The following is a 20,602-nucleotide window of genomic DNA, read 5'->3' as shown; positions in this document are numbered from 1 at the left end:
AAATAAAAAAATATAAATATAAATAAAAACACAGGGAACTCAAATGCAACGACCTAAAGCACATCATCAGGCATGTGACTGTCTAAATGCACATTCTACCATCAACAGACTGTGAGAGCTACCTGTCTCAGGGGGGCCACCCAGGTCAAGCACAACTCAGGCTGAATGAGATAAAATCATCAGCATACAGACAACATCTCAGACAAAGACAGATAAACCAGCCCGATTCACTGCCTGTTCAACAACTCTGCACCACATTTTCACAGTTGTCCTGGGTAAATTCCAATGTTAATATGAAAACTGAAAGTACATTTTGTGTTGTACCACTGGAAGTTCCATGAATTCAGAATGAAAGTAATCTCAGATGGTATAATTATAGATCAGCCAAAGGCACAAGATAACAAACTCAAATCATGTTAAGGTTTAAAGCTACTATTTATACAGAGACCATGCTAAAATTAACCAATGTGCTACCGTGTGACCAAAAACAATCTTAAAACTGCACTAATAATATACAAAGCAAGAAATGGTTTGCTTCTGTACTGTTCTCAGGGGTTGTTCGAAATTAGAGAGAGCCAGTATGAATTTAGAGGAATAGATATGTTGAAAAGAAAACGTTAAGGACAAATATTAAGATTAGAGTCATACCTTTTAAAGGACTTAACCTGTAACATGGTTGCAACAAGGAATTAAGAAGATGTTGACTTTGCAAACTTAAAAAAGGATTTGAAAATAAGGTGTTTAAAAAATATAAAACTGAGCTATGATTATTATTGTGTATGAACCATTTGGAACTTTTGTTTTTGTTTTGTACAGCCTAACCCTTGGTGTGAAAGTCTTGCCAATAAGAACTGACCATTTGTAAAAAAAAAAAAAAAAAAGGGTAGGTATAATAAGTGTAAGCTGCCTTCAGCCTTTTAGTATTATTAATTTTCCTTTAAATTTAATGTTTCATTGTCATTTACTTATCTTGTGCATTGTTTTGGAAAATTGCTAATAAGGACATTGCAGTCATTGAAAAAAATATTAGACCACCCTTGTTTTCTTCAATTTCTTGTTCATTTTAATGCCTGGTACAACTAAAGTTGCATTTGTTTGGACAAATATAATAATAACAAAAAAATAGCTCAAAAGAGTTTAATTTAAGCGCTGATATCTGGCCATTTTCCATGGTTTTCTTGATAATGATTTTGGTTATCATTATGGTTTCATTATTACTACTGCTGCTAGGATCCTGTATGCCTCACATGTGTGTTTTAGAATTAAGTGGTTGAGAAAGTTTGTTGCTTGAACTCACAAGCCATGAAACTGACAGATTAGAAAAAAGAAACTGAAAATATTTTTTGGGGAAAAAACAAAATTATAGCATATATGATTTTTGTGACGAGTACTGTTTTGTTGGAAATTGGTATTGCAAGTGCAAGAAAGGTCATTACTTAAGTCTAATTATTCCTCTGACAAAACAGGGACTGCTCACTTAACATAGAACATTTTTATAGTTTTAGGTGAATTAAGTGTTTACTGTTTTTATAGAACATTACATGTTGATCTGAATGGTAAATTGACTGCATTTCTACAGCGCTTTTATAGTCTACCAACACTCAAAGCACTTTACAATTTATGCCAACTTTCACCCATTCTCACATCCATTCATGCTGATGGCAGACGTTGCCATGCAAAATGCCAACCTGCTCATCAGGAGCAGTTCAGTGTCCTGCTCAAAGACACATTCGCTACACAAAACCTTTATGGACCAAAATAACAGCAGTGGACGGCTTTTAAATCTCTCCGTTGCAGGACGGAGAGATTTAAAGATCCTTTACTCCTACAGCTAACAGACTAACTGAATTTCCCCTCAGGGATAAATAAAGTAATTTTGATTTGATTTTGACATTCTCTTTGGAGGAGATGGGAACCAGAAACGGTCTCCATTTTTTAAGCCCCTTGAAAAAAACTTTTGACATATTCCTTATTGTGGGTTGTGCGGGGTCTAACGCAGCAGAAATGGCTAGTGAACAATGATTTTAAAAAAGTACAAGTGGTGTTTTGATTGAACAGCAAACCTACATACTTACAGCAAGCATCTCATCCGGCTCATGCATGGTTATGCAGTCCATACTGATCTGAATGGTATTTCCTGGAGACCCCTCATTGTCAGGACTGTCTTTAAAGTTCAGCTCAATGGGCTGGACTGAATGAATGGCAGATCTGAAACACAAGAGATGGATAATATTGGAAAACATCTGAGCCACATTTTTTCTGTCACTTAAAAGTATATATGTAACTTTTCCACATTGAAATGTAAATAACAACTAGAGCTATGTTATATGTTTTGCTGATTTGTTTACTTACATCTCACAAATGTTTCCAACAATGTTCAAACGCAGAAGAATCATGTCATTTAACAAGATCTGTGTCTGTTGCCTGTGAATGGCATTCTATCTCCTTTGCGCATGCATCAACATTATTTGATCTTTCAGTATTTTATTGAATGAAGGATTTTTGTCATCAGTTATCAAAGAAATACTGATTTTTAAGGAGAAACTGCTTTATTCTGTGTTTTTGCCAGTTGTAATGACAAGAACCGTGGAGGATAAATCTGCCGATAATTTGGATCCTGGTAAAAAACCTCCTGAATAATGAATACTGAAAAATCACTACCAGAAAAAAACCCGACAGAATTTATTTTTGTTATTGTATTGAATTATCGACTCCTAGCACCAGAAAAATACATACTGCATTTTTAAGTCTGATATGTATGTTTTTGCATTTCCAGCACAATGTTTATTTTTTGTAGTATTCACTCACTGGTCCAGCATATCAAACAGTTGGTTGAATACATCTTGGCTGAATAAATCAGTTGCCTGTGAAGACTGATTCTGGGACATTGTGGTGAGAAATGAGCCCTCTCTCCAGGACAAACGAGTCGAAGGGTCCCTGAGTCTGCAAGGAGACAGAATCAAACACGATCACTCGTTTTATTTTATACACATAACGAATATTTACTCTACTATTGGCATTTTTTTTAAATGCACAACTATTTTAATAGGCAGTTTTAAAAGTAGCAATGTCAGCAAACACACAAATGTTGACGTGCAGGTCTGAGATTTGGCCACCCAGCCAGTGGAGGAAAGGAGGAGGAGGAGGAGTCCTGCTGGCAGCCATTCATGAAGAGCACTTCCATTGTGAAGAAGTCAGCCTGCATAATACTGAATATTTGTACTACACATAATGGTGATTATGCACCATTCAGACAGAGGCACTTTGACCTGCTCCCCTGAAACATTACACCTGCTTCAGAGCTCAGCCTGCCATTGTTCCTGCTGAAGTGGCGCACGCTGCAGTCTGAGACAGGCGGAATTCCCCCCACAGTCTATATGATAGCACTGCTGCAACTTCTGGTATGTGTACAGCTGGACGGGCTTGGGGGGGAGCGATGGAGGGGGCCATAATCTGAAGCTGGCACTATTTTGGGTTTTGGAATTCCCCAACACTGTGTGATGAATGATATTAATACCTGACTTACAAACACAGGCATATCTAATGAAGCAAATAATTCAACTTATGCAGGAGGTACACAGGGAGTGTAGAATGAAGTTAAATTGAGTTTGCAATGCCCCCCAAAAAGGAGATATTGGATATTAAGCATACAGATCATTCAGTTTGGAGCAAATCAAAATATGTTATTACATTTATTAGAGTTTCCTATATCAACACTGAGTAGAGGCTTTGACTGGCTAAGAGTAGCAGCAATGATGTACAACTACTGGTAATTATAATACACTGTTTTACATACTTTGTACTTTGTCAATTAAATGTATCAAGCACATTAGCGAATATACGTATGTGTGTTTATTTAAAGGATTAAAACATACACAGCAAAATTTTTGACAGGGTAAATCCACCTGAAAAGACAAATGAGTAGGGGAAATAAACACCACAATGTATGTATTTAAAACAACTTCTGTACATCAGAGTTAGCAAAGTTAAGATAGGAGATACGAATAAAACTGAAATAATTTTATTAATTAAAAGAAACAAGCACATTAATTAATATTTCTGTAAATGTAGCCAGCTGGCTAATAATTGGATTGGATATGTTGGCTAGCATTAATTGAGCTATGAGTTATTAGCAATGACGAAAACGAGCAAGGTAACGTTAGTTAAGAAAATACAAATAAGAAACAGTTAACATTAAGCCGTTTTGTGACTATTATGACGAATAAATAAACCTATGCTGCTTTTACGTTGTCACCGGACTGAATTACTGAGCAAAGGTAAACTGTATTCAGCTAACGTTATTGCTAGCTTGTTGACTTTAGCCTATTTAGCAGGAGTTAGCCTCTTTTCATTGTGATGCTAATTAGCAAAACTGTAGGTAATTATAACTCAGTTCCCTTCAGCTAACCAAGCTATTGTTTCGGACAAATATCTGCCTTTACTTAGTATCTCCAGCACAATTAGGCGTCCCTGCTGGTCAGAAATATTCGAGGAAATATTTTTATTACCTTCAGTGTTATCTTAACCAGGCTAATTTAGTTCCGTTGGCTTTACGGCCCTTGTTCATAATATCATGCCAACTGTCGTCTCCAGGAAGAGCGCAGCAGATACAGAAAAAAGGAAAAAAATGTTTCAGCACTAGTGATTCGGAAAACACAGACATGATGGAAAATAATATTGTATTTGTCCAAACCAATGTACCTTTAGTTGTACCAGGCATTAAAATGAACAAATGCAATGAGGAAAAAACAGGGGTAGTCTAATATTTTTTTCCATGACTGTAGATAGATAGATTGATTGATTTTTGGATTGAAACATCTGCAAAACACCTGACATCTTTTGAATTACAACATGGGTTCGCATTGAAAAGGCCAAAAGTCAAAGACAGAAAGGATCAGACGAAGACCAAGCAACCAGGATGTCATGTAATCCGTCTGATGGCCCTTTACACATGCATTGTTGCTTTAAGTATTCCACACTTATAAATATATAGTGGAAAATAATTATATATTATTATCATTATTGTTATTATTATTATTATTATTATTATTATTATTAATATTTTTTTTTCATTTAGATCCCTCAGCAGCTTGTCTTTGGAATCAAATGAAGGCCTGTATAAATATATATATATATTATTTTATTTGTTAAAGTATTATTTATTAAGATGGTGATGAATAATAGACTGCAGTCTATAAATTAAATCAGTCACTGAGAGTAAAAAAAAACAACAAAACTTGGTGAATGGAGGAAAAAACAAAACAACTCAGCAGACTGCAGGTGGAGCAGGTGTGGTGTCACCTCTGTTCATGATGAAGGGAGGATTTAGGTGTGGTGCTTCAACTGACCTCTGCCTCAGTTAAGCTTCCTTTGATTTTGGCTTTAATTTTACTTGAAAACAGGCCATTTGGCAGAGCTCGTTCAACTGTCACCTATTAACTTGTCTTAAAGACTGGTGAGCTTTGCTTCACAGCTTTGTCTGTTGACCAGTTAGAATCCAAAATATAATCACGAAAGCTGTGCATCAGGTTTAACACGTAGCTGTGCCAAATACAAGTCAATATTATCACAGTATTAAAACTGTAGCTTACACCTACTGATGTCATGCACTTTTAAACAGCATGGCCTTTAAACAACAAGGAAAAAGGGCCATGGTAAAAGTGGAAAATCTTGAGTTAAAAATGGCATAATAATAGATAATAAAATAAGTTCTGTATTGCACACATGGATACCAAATTTTGGTTCAGTTAAAAAAATTAATTAGGAAAAAATTAAGATTTTTTTTATAGCAGTTTTATTTTAAAAGACAGATAGATGGGATTGTCCCTATTCTGGCTGTTTGTCTGCTTTTGGGTGTCTGGTTACTCAGAGAGTTTTTCAGTTAGCCTGAGGCAAAGGCTGTTCAGCATCCACTTAAAGACGGTGCAGCGCCTCCAGACGAGACTGGGGCAGAGGTCAGCACTAAACAGGGACGGCCATTGTCTCTTGGCAGGTTGGGCACACCGACCGATGAAAATGCAATCAAAACAAACAGCCCAGCCGATCGGGGCCCTTCTCCAGTGTCTTTATTAATCACTTGTTCAAAGGCCTAAGACCTTCTCCCCCTCATCTGTCAGCCCCGGCTGGAAGAGGGACATGACTGCAAAACAATAGAAAGCCCCAGAGTTTCTCCTCCTCTTATCCCCCTTACTTTTATACAAGTGAAACAGTCTAAAGTCAAATCCTCTGGGGGAAAAGGACAGGCACAAATTCCTCTAAGGTTTGGAATGCACAGAAAACAAGAGAGGAGGATAAAATTAGATAAATAGAGAAAATAAGGAGAAAAAGAGATACCACAAAACGAAGCTAAATAAAATATACAAAGCAACAACATAGAGAATGAATGCTAAAACATTCTTTGCTAAAAAGATCTTAAAGCCAACACAGCTACAAGGACACTGTGACAATGTGTTTAAAAGTACCAAAGAGCACACAGAACATATTTCTGCACACAAATCCAAATACAAGGATGTGATGCATGAAAATAATATATGTAATACGGATTATTATTTTATGAAGACACAGTAAGATTACTTATTAGTGCAAATGGAAGATATACTTATAAATATCAGAACAAAATATTGAATCATGGTTTGTTTTTTTATTTATTTTATTTTATTTAAATGTGTATTAATTATGTGAAGAGCAAATTAGTACTGTACTGTAGATAGATATAGAGTCATGTCATATACAGTCATGGAAATTATTTATTAGTCCACCTTTGTTTTCTTCAGTTTATTGTTCATTTTGATGCCTGCTACAACCAAAGGTTCATGTGTTTGGACAAATATAATAACAACAACAAAAATAGCTCATAAGAGTTTAATTTAATTTAAGAGCTGATATCTAGCCATTTCCCATGGTTTTCTTGATAATAACCAAAATCATTATCAAGAAAACCATGGAAAATGGCTAGATATCAGCTCTCAAATTAAACTCTTTGAGCTATTTTTGTTGTTATCATTGTATTTGTCCAAACAGATGTACCTTTAGTTGTACCAGTCATTAAATGAACAAATGCAATGAGGAAAACAAGAGTCATCTAATATTTTTTTCCATGACTGTATATAGATAGATAGATAGATAGATAGATAGATAGATAGATAGATAGATAGATAGATAGATAGATAGATAGATAGATAGATTTACAAGTATGTATATCATATTCATTTAATTATTACCACATATAATTATTGGGTTTTCTTTTTTTCCCTGCTGTTTCATAATTTAATTTGTTTCTTAGATGCCTTAATAAATGCATTTGGATTTTTATTTTATCCTTCAATTTATATGTTGTATGACTTTAGAATTGACCTATAGAGACATTTATGGGCCAATATATACAAGATTAAATATTGTGCTGCAACTGATAAAATGGTGTAATTCAATCATCTGTCATTCTGGATTGAAACATCTGCAAAACACCTGACATCTTTTGAATTACAACATGGGTTCGCATTGAAAAGGCCAAAAGTCAAAGACCGAAACGATCAGACGAAGACCAAGCAACCAGGATGTCATGTAATCCGTCTGATGGCCCTTTACACATGCATTGTTGCTATAAGTATGCCACACTTATAAATATATCGGGACAGAGCGGCAGCTGAGGATCCAGGCAGACACAACTGTTCTCCGGTCGCTTTGGTCCTCCAGACTGTATCAGTCTGACAACCCAGGTCAAACACAGTCAGCAAGTTTCAATAAGGCAAGTATTGATACTGAATTTGCTTGTTCAGAACGTCATTTTAAGGTTAATTAACCTATTTAACATACTTGAAACTCATGTCCATGCATATGATTAAGCTGAGTAGGCTCCATTAAAATATGTCAAGTCACATGGCTTCAGATACATCATAATATGAAGGAAAACTACTGATGTAAGTCACATGTATGTACTTACCGATGAAAGGGAAACTCTGGGTAATACTGCACAGCTGTATAAGGTGAATTCATGTTGTCATGCCAAACTTCACTTTGCTGAAATCTTCAAAAATGATCAGCTTGTCATAAAGGCACGTGTATCAACGGCTGTGCATGAGCTACAAGAATAAATACAATTAATGAAAAAAAAGAAGATACATACAAATAAATAAATAAAGGCCTGGATTAAAGTGCCGGAGGGTACAGTGCAGAGTGGAGAACATTTGAGAGATGAATTTGAATTTAGGTATTTTTTCTTAGGCTAGCCTACAAATAGGAGGGGCTTGTGTCAGCTCTCTGACCAATCCCCTGCTACAGTTGTATAAGATATCACTCACTCTCAGTTGCTAGGATATAGATATCAAGCAACTACATTTGACCCTGCACCTCCCCACCCAATAAACACAGATAGATACTCCACTTCGCTATCTAGCCACTTGAGATATTTCCACCCAGATTCCCCAGTGGTTTTGTGGCTTGATGGCACGTCTGTTGCGTCACTCTCACTAAGGCCCAGGTGGCTTAGAGCTGGATTTTGGCATAAACACACTCTGAATGGCAGAGATTGTTGATTCTGTGCCGATTCAGCAAAAGATTCAGTCAGTAAAATAACAAAAATCACCTAGATTGTTTTATTTTAAGGACGTGAAACACACTCTACAGCCAATATCTCACATGTCCAATCAGATGTTGGAAGAAGAAAAGATGGCCACAAACAGAAAACAAGAAGAAAATTATCCTCCTATATCCTCTTCAAGCTTGAGCGGAGATAGAGAGACACTAGACAAAAATATTGCGGTCTGAAAATCTTTTACAGTAGCCTACATAAAGTCTTATTTAAGCACACACACGTATCGCGCCACATCCGAGCACATACCTCCAATTCAATATCAGACTGTCCCTCTCACCCAAGCAGTATGACACTGTAAACCTAGAGGTCTTGTGTGGTTTTCAAAGATGATCTGCAGATGAATCAGCAGGCTAAAATAAAAGGAAGGGTCACAGCGGGGGGAATGATAATAAATAGATGTGGTGTATCCAGGGAACACAAACCTCTAAGCTGCTCTCTTGTACTTTTAATAAAGACATACAGTCTCTCTCTCTGCTCTGACTGCCTGCCGTGCACCTATTGACACTGATACAACAGACATGTACTCTGTGGGCCAACCTGGTGACGTGACACTGCGGTCACACAGCTGTTGTTTTAGTTTATATATACTTTACCAAGCTCAAGCATTTCAATCAAACATGACTTCATATTAAAATTGTCACACTCAGCCAATTTCCCAATAAACAAGCCAAAAACATACACAGACTTCCATGATATTTTAACTTCATAAGACATACATTATTCTTCAGTTTGTTTCACCACAAATGGAATCTGGGGATCTTAATTGTCTATTATACTCAAGCCTTGTGAATTAATTTTCTTTTGGAGATATATTACTATTCAAACAAGAATGAGCCCTTTCTTACACCAGATGCAAAGCGGTACACAGTGCAGCTGTTGTTTCAGACTGACACGGTCCGACATTTGCGCCCATCTGCACACCCATGGGTGTGTTGGTCTTAAAATGAGGTGTGGTCAGGTGCATTGCTGGCACATTGCTGTCTTGAAGCAGCAGAAAGCATTTCCACCTTTGACCAACAAAAACCTGGTCTAAAGTCAATGGCGCAGTATTTTCCTGCTTTTTAAAGGGTGCATCAGTTAAATTGGTTATTGGTGAATTTGTTCGTATTCAATCAAATGGAGCTGTTGATGGTGGGGGCAGAGTGTAGGCTATGTTTCTCCAATTTGTACAACTCATCTTGGCCTTACTTTTCACCCATATTATCTGCCATTTACCTAGCTAAAGTGGAGATGTGACCATAAATGCACTACGCCATGCACTTTAGACCATGCACTATAGATCATTTAAATAAGACCCAATTAAAAAAACTACAAAATAAGAGTCAATATAGTCATTCCAGTGCCTCTGTATAAAAGGGTTTAGGGTTTTCTAACCTCAGCATGCTAACACATCACAACGTCAGTGCTAACATTAAAGATTAAAGATTAACTTTATTAATCCCACAATGTGGAAATTCAACCTCTGCATTTAACCCATCCTTTTTTTCCCCACACACAAGTGAAAACACCATGCAAGGAGCAGTGAGCTGCACATTACTGCACTCATATGTTAAGCTAGCAACATAAATTAGCATAAGATAGCTAACATATGTTGCGCTAGCACAACAAACTATCTTAGTTTGCATGCTAACTTCAGGTCATTAGCACTTATCCCATAGTACAGTAGCTGAGGCTGATGGAAATGTCAATGGTTTTAGTCATATACCAAAGTACTGGACGAATGTTGACCTGATGATGACGTGAGATGCTAAAAGTGCTAGGGAATCACCAAAGTGACCATAATTCAATTCAGTTAATTCATTCAGGGGGACATGAAACTTTTTTTTAACGCCAATTTTCATGACGAAATACCCAAGATCAAAACAAGACAAACTGTGGCTCAGTTGGTAGAGCGGGTTGCCCAAGATCGGAGGGTTGGTGGTTCGATCCCTGACCGTGGCAGCCTACATGTTGAAGTATCCTTGAGCAAGATACTGAACCCCAAATTGCTCCCGATGCTGCGTTCATCGGTGTATGAATGACGACCCAATGGTGGCAGGTGGCACCGTTTAGGGTAGCCTCTGCCACCAGTATGAATGTGTGTGTGAATGGGTGAATGAGCGCAGTCTGTAGTGTAAAGCGATTTGAGTGGTTGCAAAGCAACTAGAAAAGTGCTATATAAGTGCAGATCCATTTACCATTTACAAAAACAAGGTTTCATAATGTAGAATAGTTCACAGGATTTGGACTTAAGTGCTATATCTAGAGATGTGAAAAGATGATCACTATTTATCAAAATTTCTAGCAGAAAAGGTTGATACATAGATGGATAAAATATTTAAAAAACTGGATATCAAATGATATGGATCTGAAACTATTGCTGTTACTATGTACACTGAGTCACAACAACTGTCACTGCACTGTGTCTGTCTGCCGCTCTGAGCAGTTACTCCCCAAGGTCATGGCAGTTGTTGTTAATCAGCTTGCTCTCTTTAATAAAGTTTCCCGGTTGAAAAGTAAACTTCAGTCTCTGCTCATATACTCACAAGTACAGTAAAAACTCACTTGTAAAAGGTCCGGGTGATTATTGTGTTATTTATACAACAAAATCCCTCCAATAAACCTTTTTTACACATGCTGTAGCTTTGACCGTGTCCACCTCTCAACATAACAAGGACAAACTGACCTCAAGATGTCATTAAATCTGATGTTTACAGCGACATCTGAAACCCTTACATCATTAATTACTCTAAGACTCAGGCGTTGGGAACCAGTCACCAAACGCCTATTACTTCATTTGACATGTATGTGTGTGTTTATGAGTTGGCAGCTACGTCAGTGACAGCTCTGATACTGTCATCAGTAGGAGTGCACATATGTCTAACGTGGTTATTATTCTACTAAGGCTCTGATTTGTGAGCGCTAAGCTCGCTTTAATCTACAATATCTGCAGTCAAACCATAGATGGCAACCAGCCTGTGTGACTGTAAAACGTAATATCTGCTTAATTCATTTAGGTGTGTTCATTGTCCTGAAGGCATTATGAGGCCCCATTCACACAGCCTTATTAATGTCTAGAGTTTACATACGGGATGCCAAAGAGCAGTTGGTGGAGCAGCTGATGAAGTAGCCCCGGCGTTTGCTTCACTACGGAGAGATGTATTATCAGTGTCAGTCACATACACCACACTGCGGCCAATCACTCTCACACAGTGTGGGGGTTATGTGGGCATACTTGTGTGCGTCTGTGTGTATATTCCAGTTGGTGACTAATGCAGGGGAAATCCAGATGAGTCAAAACTACCAGTGTCCGGTGCAATGTCTGAGAGGCGATAATTTACAGCCTATGCACAAAACTGCCCAGCAACTTGGCATTGTTCATAACATCCCTATAGGGAAATTACTATTTTAACTACAATGTGTTGGGGGAGTACAAGGAGCCACTTAAGTGGAAGGATCAAGAACATGAATCCACTGCTCAAAAAAAAAATAACAAAGTAACATTTTATAAACTTTCATGAGAGGTATATAAAGAATAAATTCAGTTCCCAGAGCATGGAATATTTTTAACCTCATATAACCAGTCCTGCACTTCCATAACGGTGTCCAAAGCTAATGAGCGGTAAACTAGCATGAGCTTCACCATGACTAGTAAAACCTGTATTTCTTTCCCACCGATTCACTTATTGCGGTAATATCCAGACTCCCAGACAATTATAGATTCTTTCCCACGGTGTGATTCAACTATGTTTTTTTGTGTCTTTTGTCACAGTGACTTTTACACCTGATATCAGGCTGTTGTCACGTTGGGAAAATCAATCTTGCCTGCAGCAACAAAAAGGCATTGAGCCAGAATTGAGTAATACATTAAGGAGAACTGAACTGTTTAGCTGGAAGCAGTTTTGTTTGTTAAACACTACATAAGTGATTATTTGTTGTAATTTGCTATGGTGGAATTGGCAAATAAAAGAAAAGGCTGTTTTAAAAAATTAAAAAGATAAGGCTATCATTTTTTATTTATTTAAATAAGTTACATTGTTACAGAAACGTATGTATTCAGTCAACAGTAAAGCATAAATATACAATATATTACTTAGCAGAACAACAAACACAATGAACGTTACCGTTAGCTACCGTTACTATGGTGAACAGTTAGCTAGCAAATGAAAAGTAAGCTGATGTTTGCGTATTTACACATTCATCAGACATTACTATGCATTTGAAGTCATGCTTCTGTTGACCTGTTGAATGTAATTCACTCTCTTTTTTCACAAACACCTAAGGAAAGTAGGCTATCTGGCTCTTAAGCTGCTAAAAGTTAGGTAAACATATGTTAGCTAACTTCCTCTGCTGTTCGGTTCTGGGCAGGTGGAGTCGGTCACTTTATTAGAACTTTCTCTACAGCTGCATACTTGTGCTGAAACCAAAGTTGATGAGAGTTGGGTAGGCTATTTGCTTCAGAAAACCAAAAACAAGCTAAAAGTGGCTAGTCACGTAAATCTTGGATTTGGCTATTAATTCTCTGTTGGTGTGCTAGGCTACAACAAGGGACTATAGAGCTTCAACTTGCAGTTGTTGTCTGAATAAATCCTTTAATTGTTATAAATAGATTTCCCTGTTAATTTTTTATGTTGATGTCTGCTGATGTTTTATCCAACCATCAGTCCAAAACCCAGGCATTCGGTTAACTGTTGTATGTGAAAAGAAAAGCTTTTACTACAACCCTGATTCCAAAGAAAGATGGGAAGCTGTGTTAAACCAAAACAAGACAAACAGAATTTAGTGGATATTTACAAAACATAGTTTCTACCAAATTGGGCGGATGTGTTGTATATTGGGAACAAAACTGGATATTGGGCCATCACAAACTCAGAAATTTCTACCAGTAGTTGTTTAAACTTTGGACCAATTGGACCCACGTGCAGTAATGGACATAATCTAGATCCTATAACCCTGAGAACCAAATAAAATACTCATTGACAATTTTACGGACAATTACAAAGTAATTGGTCATCTCATTATATTATAATTGTATTATATTGTGTCATGAATCAGTAAAAACTGTTATATTTTTTGGGCATTTTTTTGTCAGATGGTGGATGCTAGAGCAAATGTGGTACTGATGATTTTTAAAATGAGTTTCTCACTTATGTATGTTATTTTATGTTTAACGTTATTATATGTATGCAATTTATTTCGCATGTTTACAAATACCCCCATTCAATTTTAAGCATTTTGGATCACCCGTGGGTACAGGGACTAATAATAAGGAATAATAGCAGGGGTCATCAACTACATTTGTCCAAGGACCAGACTTTTTCTAAGCCAACACTGTGGGTGCCGGACTTTCAAATCATTGTTTGATATTTTCACTTTCTTACTAAATTCATGCTATTTTTATTTGCCTATATCAGTGTCAACAGACTCCTAATAAACATGGGAAATCCAGAATGATAACTCCATAACTAGAAAATGCTGTCAGACTTCCACCAAGGAGGCAGTTCACTGACGAGTGATGGCTAAAAACTGTGATTACAGAAACATCATTGTAAATACGCTGTTTAAATAAAAATATTTGAATTAATTAATTCATATTCTGTTATTCAGTTGATGATAACTGATATATACGCACTCCTTTTTACAGTTTCCAATTGAATATATAAAGGATTAGCAAATTATAACATTCTGTTTTACTTATGTTTTAGACAAAATCCCAGTTTTTTTGGAATCTGGGTTGTGATGGGTTGTTGAATGTCATTGGGCTGTGCAATGATGCTTTCCAAAAATTAAATTTGGGACAGTAGTTTGCTGACCAACAGACAAACAAACAGATTATTATGGATAACTTAAATAGCCATGTTTGTCAGTCATTAATACATCAATTATTTCAGCTCTTTGAACAACCCTATCGACAAATTGTCTGTTCAATTGCTTAAGATTAAGATTTCCTTTATTAATCCCACAATGTGGAAATTTCAAGAGTTACAGCAACAAAGTGGATAGCAAAAAACACTAAATAGTAATATAAAAGTAGAAATATAAAAACGAATAATTAATAAAATAATGCAGACTTGATATAGTAAACCGGGGGACATTGCTGTCAGTGAACAACTCTAAAACTGTTTCTCTGATTCACAAAACTGAAGCTTGTGTGCAGTATACAGATCTGGATAACCAGCAGGCCACCAGCGATTGCAGACTAAACAAAAAAGATGAAATTGTGCATTAAACCCTGCACCGGTTCAGACGACTACCAGTGCAACGCTTTGTTTTTCTTCCCAAGGGCACAGAATCACATCACGGACTGGAGCACGGAGCACTTTTGGTAAACACAATCAAAGCTTTCCACCAACCAGTCCCAGATCTGAGAGGCAGACAAACCAGTGAACCACAAACCATCAATCACAGCTAATCCAACACTAAACCTGTCTTTGCTGTCTTTTGATGTCAGTCAACATCACTCAGTGTGGTGTTAGCATAGAGCAATATAGATTCACATCCACAGCAGGGAAATGAATTGAAACATTGGCAGTTTGAACTGAAACAAGGGCGTATTACCACATCATTACATGAATAATTCCCTAATGGTGATATTCAAGTGGTTCATAGAGTGTACACTAAAATAAATGAGGGCTTCAGCTTACTGCTAACTCCTCATCATTAGCAGAGATAAAATGTAGCTGAACCAGGGATAAGTTACATGATGCTTAACTTTAAATGCTCACTGCTACTAAACATGTCCTTCTGCTGTACTAATCATTTCGAGGCAGACGATTTATTAGGTTCACAGACAGCAAATGAGGAAATTGTCCGGACTCAGGAGCAGAGCAGGGGTGATGATATTTTACACTGAACGAGCAGGTGTTCCCGCGACCTGCTTCAGCACTTCTGTGAAGTAATACAATCTTTCATATTCTAACTTTCAGAAATATAGTCCATGATGTAAAAGTTGTGGACCGGTGTTTAGCAACCACACCGCCGGTATCCTGGCAACAGGTTGACAAGTGTGATTGGTCTGCCCCTCAACCCATTAAAAAACATGTATGCGTAGGACATAATGATGCCTGGGGGCGGCTCAAAAGACACATTACCCCCCCATCCATGAGCTTACACTCGTCCACATGTAATCTAAGTGAGGGGTTGAAGTGTCCTTTGTCACTGGATATGCTTTAAAAATAAAACACGCTGTCCATGTTCTGGGATGCTTGAATGAAAGTGGATATTTCAGAGGCATTTCTTAGATGGATATAGTTCATCTGCAACATACCGAAGCCGTATAACAATTACATATTCGTGATGCCAGAACAAAAAAAATCCCCAAATACCACAAAACTAGAACTAAGAACTATTCTTGAGAGAGCTTAGGTTGCTGGCTCATTAAAAGGAAAAAGGCTTGGTTTTATTGGTGCTGATTTCACTGTTTAATTCCCATCATAAGTCACAGTCCGTAAAACAACACAACCTTCAACATTAAACAATGACTTTGATTTTTATTAGTTGTTGGGTTTTTATTTTTTTTGCTGACCTACTCTCCGTGTACGGGAGGTGACGTTAGCCCGAGTAAAGACCCGTGTAATCCTTTTTGCTAATTGATAGGCTCGGAGAATTTACACTGCAATGACCACATATGAAAGTGGATCCAGGGGCAGCAGGAGGCAATGGGACAGGAATGTTTGAAGTGTCAGGTAGACCAGGTTCCAGCGCCATAACGTCAATATCTGTCAGGGTTTGTGATTGTGCATCTGGTGTCGTGATGGCGTGTGGGAAACAGACATGGCTGCCAAATCATGGCACAATGCAAAAAAGGCCTTGGCAGCAGGTGATGTGGGGTTTTCAGGACCCAGGCGCTGATGGAGGCAACCGCCACATCTGATAAGTTTATAAGTAATATTAAGTTAACTGACGGTGTCAGTGTCAAGCTCTACGAAAGTAGAGTCTGAGTCACTTGGCAGCCTGTCTGAGTGACACCTGGCTCAGCACTCACAAGGAGTTCAAACACCTTCACATAGTCATTCATCTCTTTTAGTTCACAAGCCATAACTAAATCCAAGAGTTAAAAACAAAGATATTGCCAAATTAGTTGGAGTACTCTTAAATACCGCAAGAAAGAGCATTCTCGAATTAGGATTTCTAAGGACAGAAAAGCTGACTTTCACCTTTCATTACATCATTGAGGGTAGGGATGGGAATAATAGATATGATCGATTAATGGTCATTAAGAATTTGGTCGATCACGTGGAATTTTTAATCTGTGTATTTTTTAATTTTAGTTTTATCTCTTCAGTATCACTGAACTGAAACACAGCGGATCTTTCAGTTCTGCGGCCGTACGTAAATAAGTCAATGAGCTGAGAATTAGACTATTTATTTGAGCAAAACTAGCTTACTGGATCAAACCTTGCTAGCATGAATTACTAAGTTTAATTTGATCCAAAACTTATTTAAACACAAAACGCACTTAAATATGCAAGATTGATTGATGTGAAAACTAACCTCATGCCTCTTTGGGGTCTAAAACATAAAACATTGAACTCCTGGACGTTATATTTACAGTTTAATCTCACTTGAGATAGTTTCACTATCGACAGGATCAAGTCTCTTTTCGTCCTTTCAAAATAAAAGCGTCCGTTATCAAAACAGGTTTTTACATAGTACTGTATATATATACATTTTATTTTGCACATGTATGCATGCAGCGATTAATCGTTTAATTGATCGTTGATGTTATAATTAATCGAGTTGGCAGGTTACTCCCAAACGCCCATTCAATAAGATATGGAAACCACTGTTGGACTTTATTCTACCCAAATAGCAACAGTGAGGGACTGGCCTTTGTACAAGACAGCAAAAACACAACTGATTAAGACGGGTTGCCAACATTCAGCTGCAATGATTCAACAACATCATGTGTAACTGGTGTAAGTGATAACTCAGACAAACACAATGTTTTTCTACGCAAAAAAGATCATCATTCGCATCAGCTATGATGTGTATGGGTATGATGCTTTTAAAAAAGAATTGGGATTTAGTATGTGTCTCAGAGTTTATAATGCTGCACATCTTTTCTCTTTCTCCTTTTTTCTCTGTTCTCACTTCACTAGTTGGCGAGTCATTCAGCACATTCAGCCGTGTTTCAGTTCAGTGAGTGCAACATACGGTCAAGTACTGATGATTCAGTTAATGCATCTTTCAACAAAAAATTTAATGCCATTCCACAGGACAACACATGCCCAGATGTTTTAAAGTGTTTACTATTTATGATGATTGGGATGCTGCAACTGCAGAAAATAAATCTCTTAGAGAACCCATAAAAACAGGCATACATGAAGTGCATATTTATTCCTAAGAACTATCTCGCATAATACGGTAACAAAAATCCTGAAGATGCTTCTTACTGGTGTGGCGATGAGCTTTTTTAAAGGCTCATAATGACTCATAATGGAAAATACAGGATGTTTCATTTGCTGACTGGCAATGGATAAAAGTAAAAACTCAGAAACATCAGAAACAGAAGGCAGCCACATCTAGCAATAACAACAAATCTCAATGAAAATGCTTTACTCTAATAAGGAAGGTTCAGCCGAGAAAAGATACGGTGTTGGGCAGAGATTTTAGGTCACAAGTCAAGCCTTTGCACTCAAGTTTCAAGTCCTAAACTTTGTTTCTAAAAATCCTAAAAGTCCTAAAAATGTGTTTAAATAAGTGCGACTGAACTTAATCCTAAAAAAGTAGTGCTGATGGTGCACTTCCATGAAATAAAGCATGACTTGGAGGGAGGTATCAAGAATTTTCAAGCCCCAAAAAAAGTTTTCCAGAACTTCACTGTAAAAGAAAGGGTGGGTTTTCTACTGTAAATTCAAATGTAAATATCAGCAAAAACTGAGCAGACTGAGTAGTCCCTTTATGTTTAGTGTAATTGTGTCCGTGTGACATTATGGTATTTCTAACTGTAAAAAACTGTGTGTTTTCTACAGTTTAAAAGTTTTGTACTATTCCTTGATTCACGGTAATTAACAGTTTCTACTACGGTGATATTCAATTTTTAATTTTACGCCCTATTTCTGATGCAATTTGACAGTGTGTTACTGTATTTTTTTACAGGGCACCTTTGGTGACAAGGCACCTTTGGTGATGAGGCACCTGGTAAAATTTCTGGAAAATGGTCATGTCATATATAATAACACATGTAAAAAAGGAACTAAATACGTTGCTACGCCTGCATGAAAAATCCTGTTGTTGTTTGTTTTTGTTTTGTAATACAAGAAGTCAGTATTAACCAAGCAGGAAAATAATAGGTCTGAAAAACAAATCCGTGCTTAAGACTGCAGCAGGCTGGCTGAGAAGGTTGCAGGACAGGTTTGTTGAGCCTCAGGGGCCTGTAGATCCCATACGGCTCCAGCCTCTCCTCACTCAGCTCCTACAGTACACACTGTTACTTCTACATATAAAACCATTTGAAATATTTCTAATCCTGACAGACGCTCATATACAGCTAAGTTAAGTGATCCCAAAAGATCTCTGAGCCATGCCACTCTTGCTAAGAAAAAACCCACCTGATGACAAATCTCTGAACTTTCACTGCTAAAGCAAACACATCAAGTTGCTGCTGAGTTTAATGCATGTCCACTGCTATTTCAGGGTGATAGATGATATGCATTGTTGGATTGTTGGGTAGCATCCATTATTCACCTGGATTTGTTTGGAAGAAGTGGAAGGGTGGAAAATGTGATGAATATGTCTTCAGTCAGCTTTTCCGTGTAATCTACTGACATCAAATTGCTTCTTTTCAGCCCCACCCCGCTCTGACACAGCCAAGTGCTTGGTTGCAACACACACACACACACACACACACACACGAACACACCAGCAAGCTGTTCCAACACCCTCAGGTGGACAGCAGCGAGCGCAAAGGATGGGAAAGACATCAACCGTGGGGTGAACTCGGACGAATAGTTCAAGTGCCAAACTTACTGTAAGGTGATTCTCTGAACGCATTGCCATAGAATGCAACATGCACACACGCACGCACGCACACACACACACACACACACACACACACACACACACACGGAGGCGTCATCACACCTCTTCTCCCTCTGTCAGTATTCGTCACAGAGAGTCATCGCACAAAGAAAAGAAGCTTATCTTTCACCATGCGAGGCCTTTCAAAACACCACACTGTCCCGCTTATCAAAACAATTTTAAAAGGGGTTGAATAGATTTCAGCAATGTCAGGAAGCACAGAAATGTAACTGAAGTCATCTTGGGGCTCGGTTCAAATCACGCTGAACTGACCGGGGAGCGTCTGTGACGAATCTGCACTCTGGGCAAGAGCCAGAACTGTGTGTACACTGTGGCACAACAGGAAATGCCACAGCCATGTCGGTGGCACATAGTGTCTCGTGGTAGACTGAAGACTGCTGGAATGTAAACTCTGTCCACACACAGACATCACACCCGTCAGCGCTGTCTGACCAATAGCAAGGCGTCACAGTGCCACCAGCAGGCTTTGGAACAAAGGACATGAAGAAAAGAAAGAAACCTTTGCTCCCATGATTTTTCTTTTTCAGCAGGAACTTGGAACTTGACGGATTGGATCAAATCTTGAAAGCAGGTTGTTTAAAAGAAAAAGAAAAAAAAGATGTAATCCAATTGATTTTGATCTGCTTCAATGTGTTGTTCAGAACTTTTCAGTAGGATTGGGGTACCAGAAAAAAAAGGGATTTTTTTGGTCCCTGGTCCCAGCAGAAGGGTGGATTCAGGAACAAAAAATTGGAGAAAAAAAAGAGAAAAGAAACTTAATTTACACACGGTAGCATAAAATGATAATATGAAGGAAATGAAGCCAACTTGATGTCACCTAAGACTACTGTACGAAAGCCTTAAATTAGGCATTTTGGTGGTCGCCATGTTGGTTTTTTGGAACCATAAGTGACCAAGTTTTGACAAAAGGATTGAGCTAAGTTATTACTAGCTAGCTTGATTAGCAAGATGCAAAAAATGAATTGCAAGGTGATTTAAAACCTTGAGCAA

The 20,602-nt window shown here is 37.7% G+C and overlaps 1 protein-coding gene across 4 annotated transcripts in view; it reads right to left on the bottom strand.

Moving 5' to 3' along the window:
• The window catches only part of tp63 (tumor protein p63), a 36,425-nt gene extending 31,698 nt beyond the window's left edge, over window positions 1–4,727 (bottom strand). For 3 of the 4 annotated variants that reach the window (XM_059341632.1, XM_059341633.1, XM_059341635.1), the window contains exons 1-3: window positions 3,084–4,044; window positions 2,809–2,943; window positions 2,076–2,208 (exon numbers count right to left, since the gene is read on the bottom strand). In XM_059341632.1, the coding sequence (XP_059197615.1) occupies window positions 2,076–2,208; window positions 2,809–2,943; window positions 3,084–3,205 (390 nt within the window). In that variant the 5' untranslated portion in view covers window positions 3,206–4,044. Of the gene's footprint in view, window positions 1–2,075; window positions 2,209–2,808; window positions 2,944–3,083; window positions 4,045–4,508 lie in introns of those variants that run through there. The other variant, XM_059341634.1, reaches the window with a different exon arrangement.
• Window positions 4,728–20,602: the final 15,875 nt, after the last annotated feature.

The sequence above is a fragment of the Centropristis striata genome, chromosome 9 (assembly GCF_030273125.1).
Source record: "Centropristis striata isolate RG_2023a ecotype Rhode Island chromosome 9, C.striata_1.0, whole genome shotgun sequence".
NCBI classification, from domain to species: Eukaryota; Metazoa; Chordata; class Actinopteri; order Perciformes; family Serranidae; genus Centropristis; species Centropristis striata.
The sequence above is the reverse complement of the archived record's forward strand: the minus strand, read 5'-3'. Positions and strand labels throughout refer to the sequence as shown.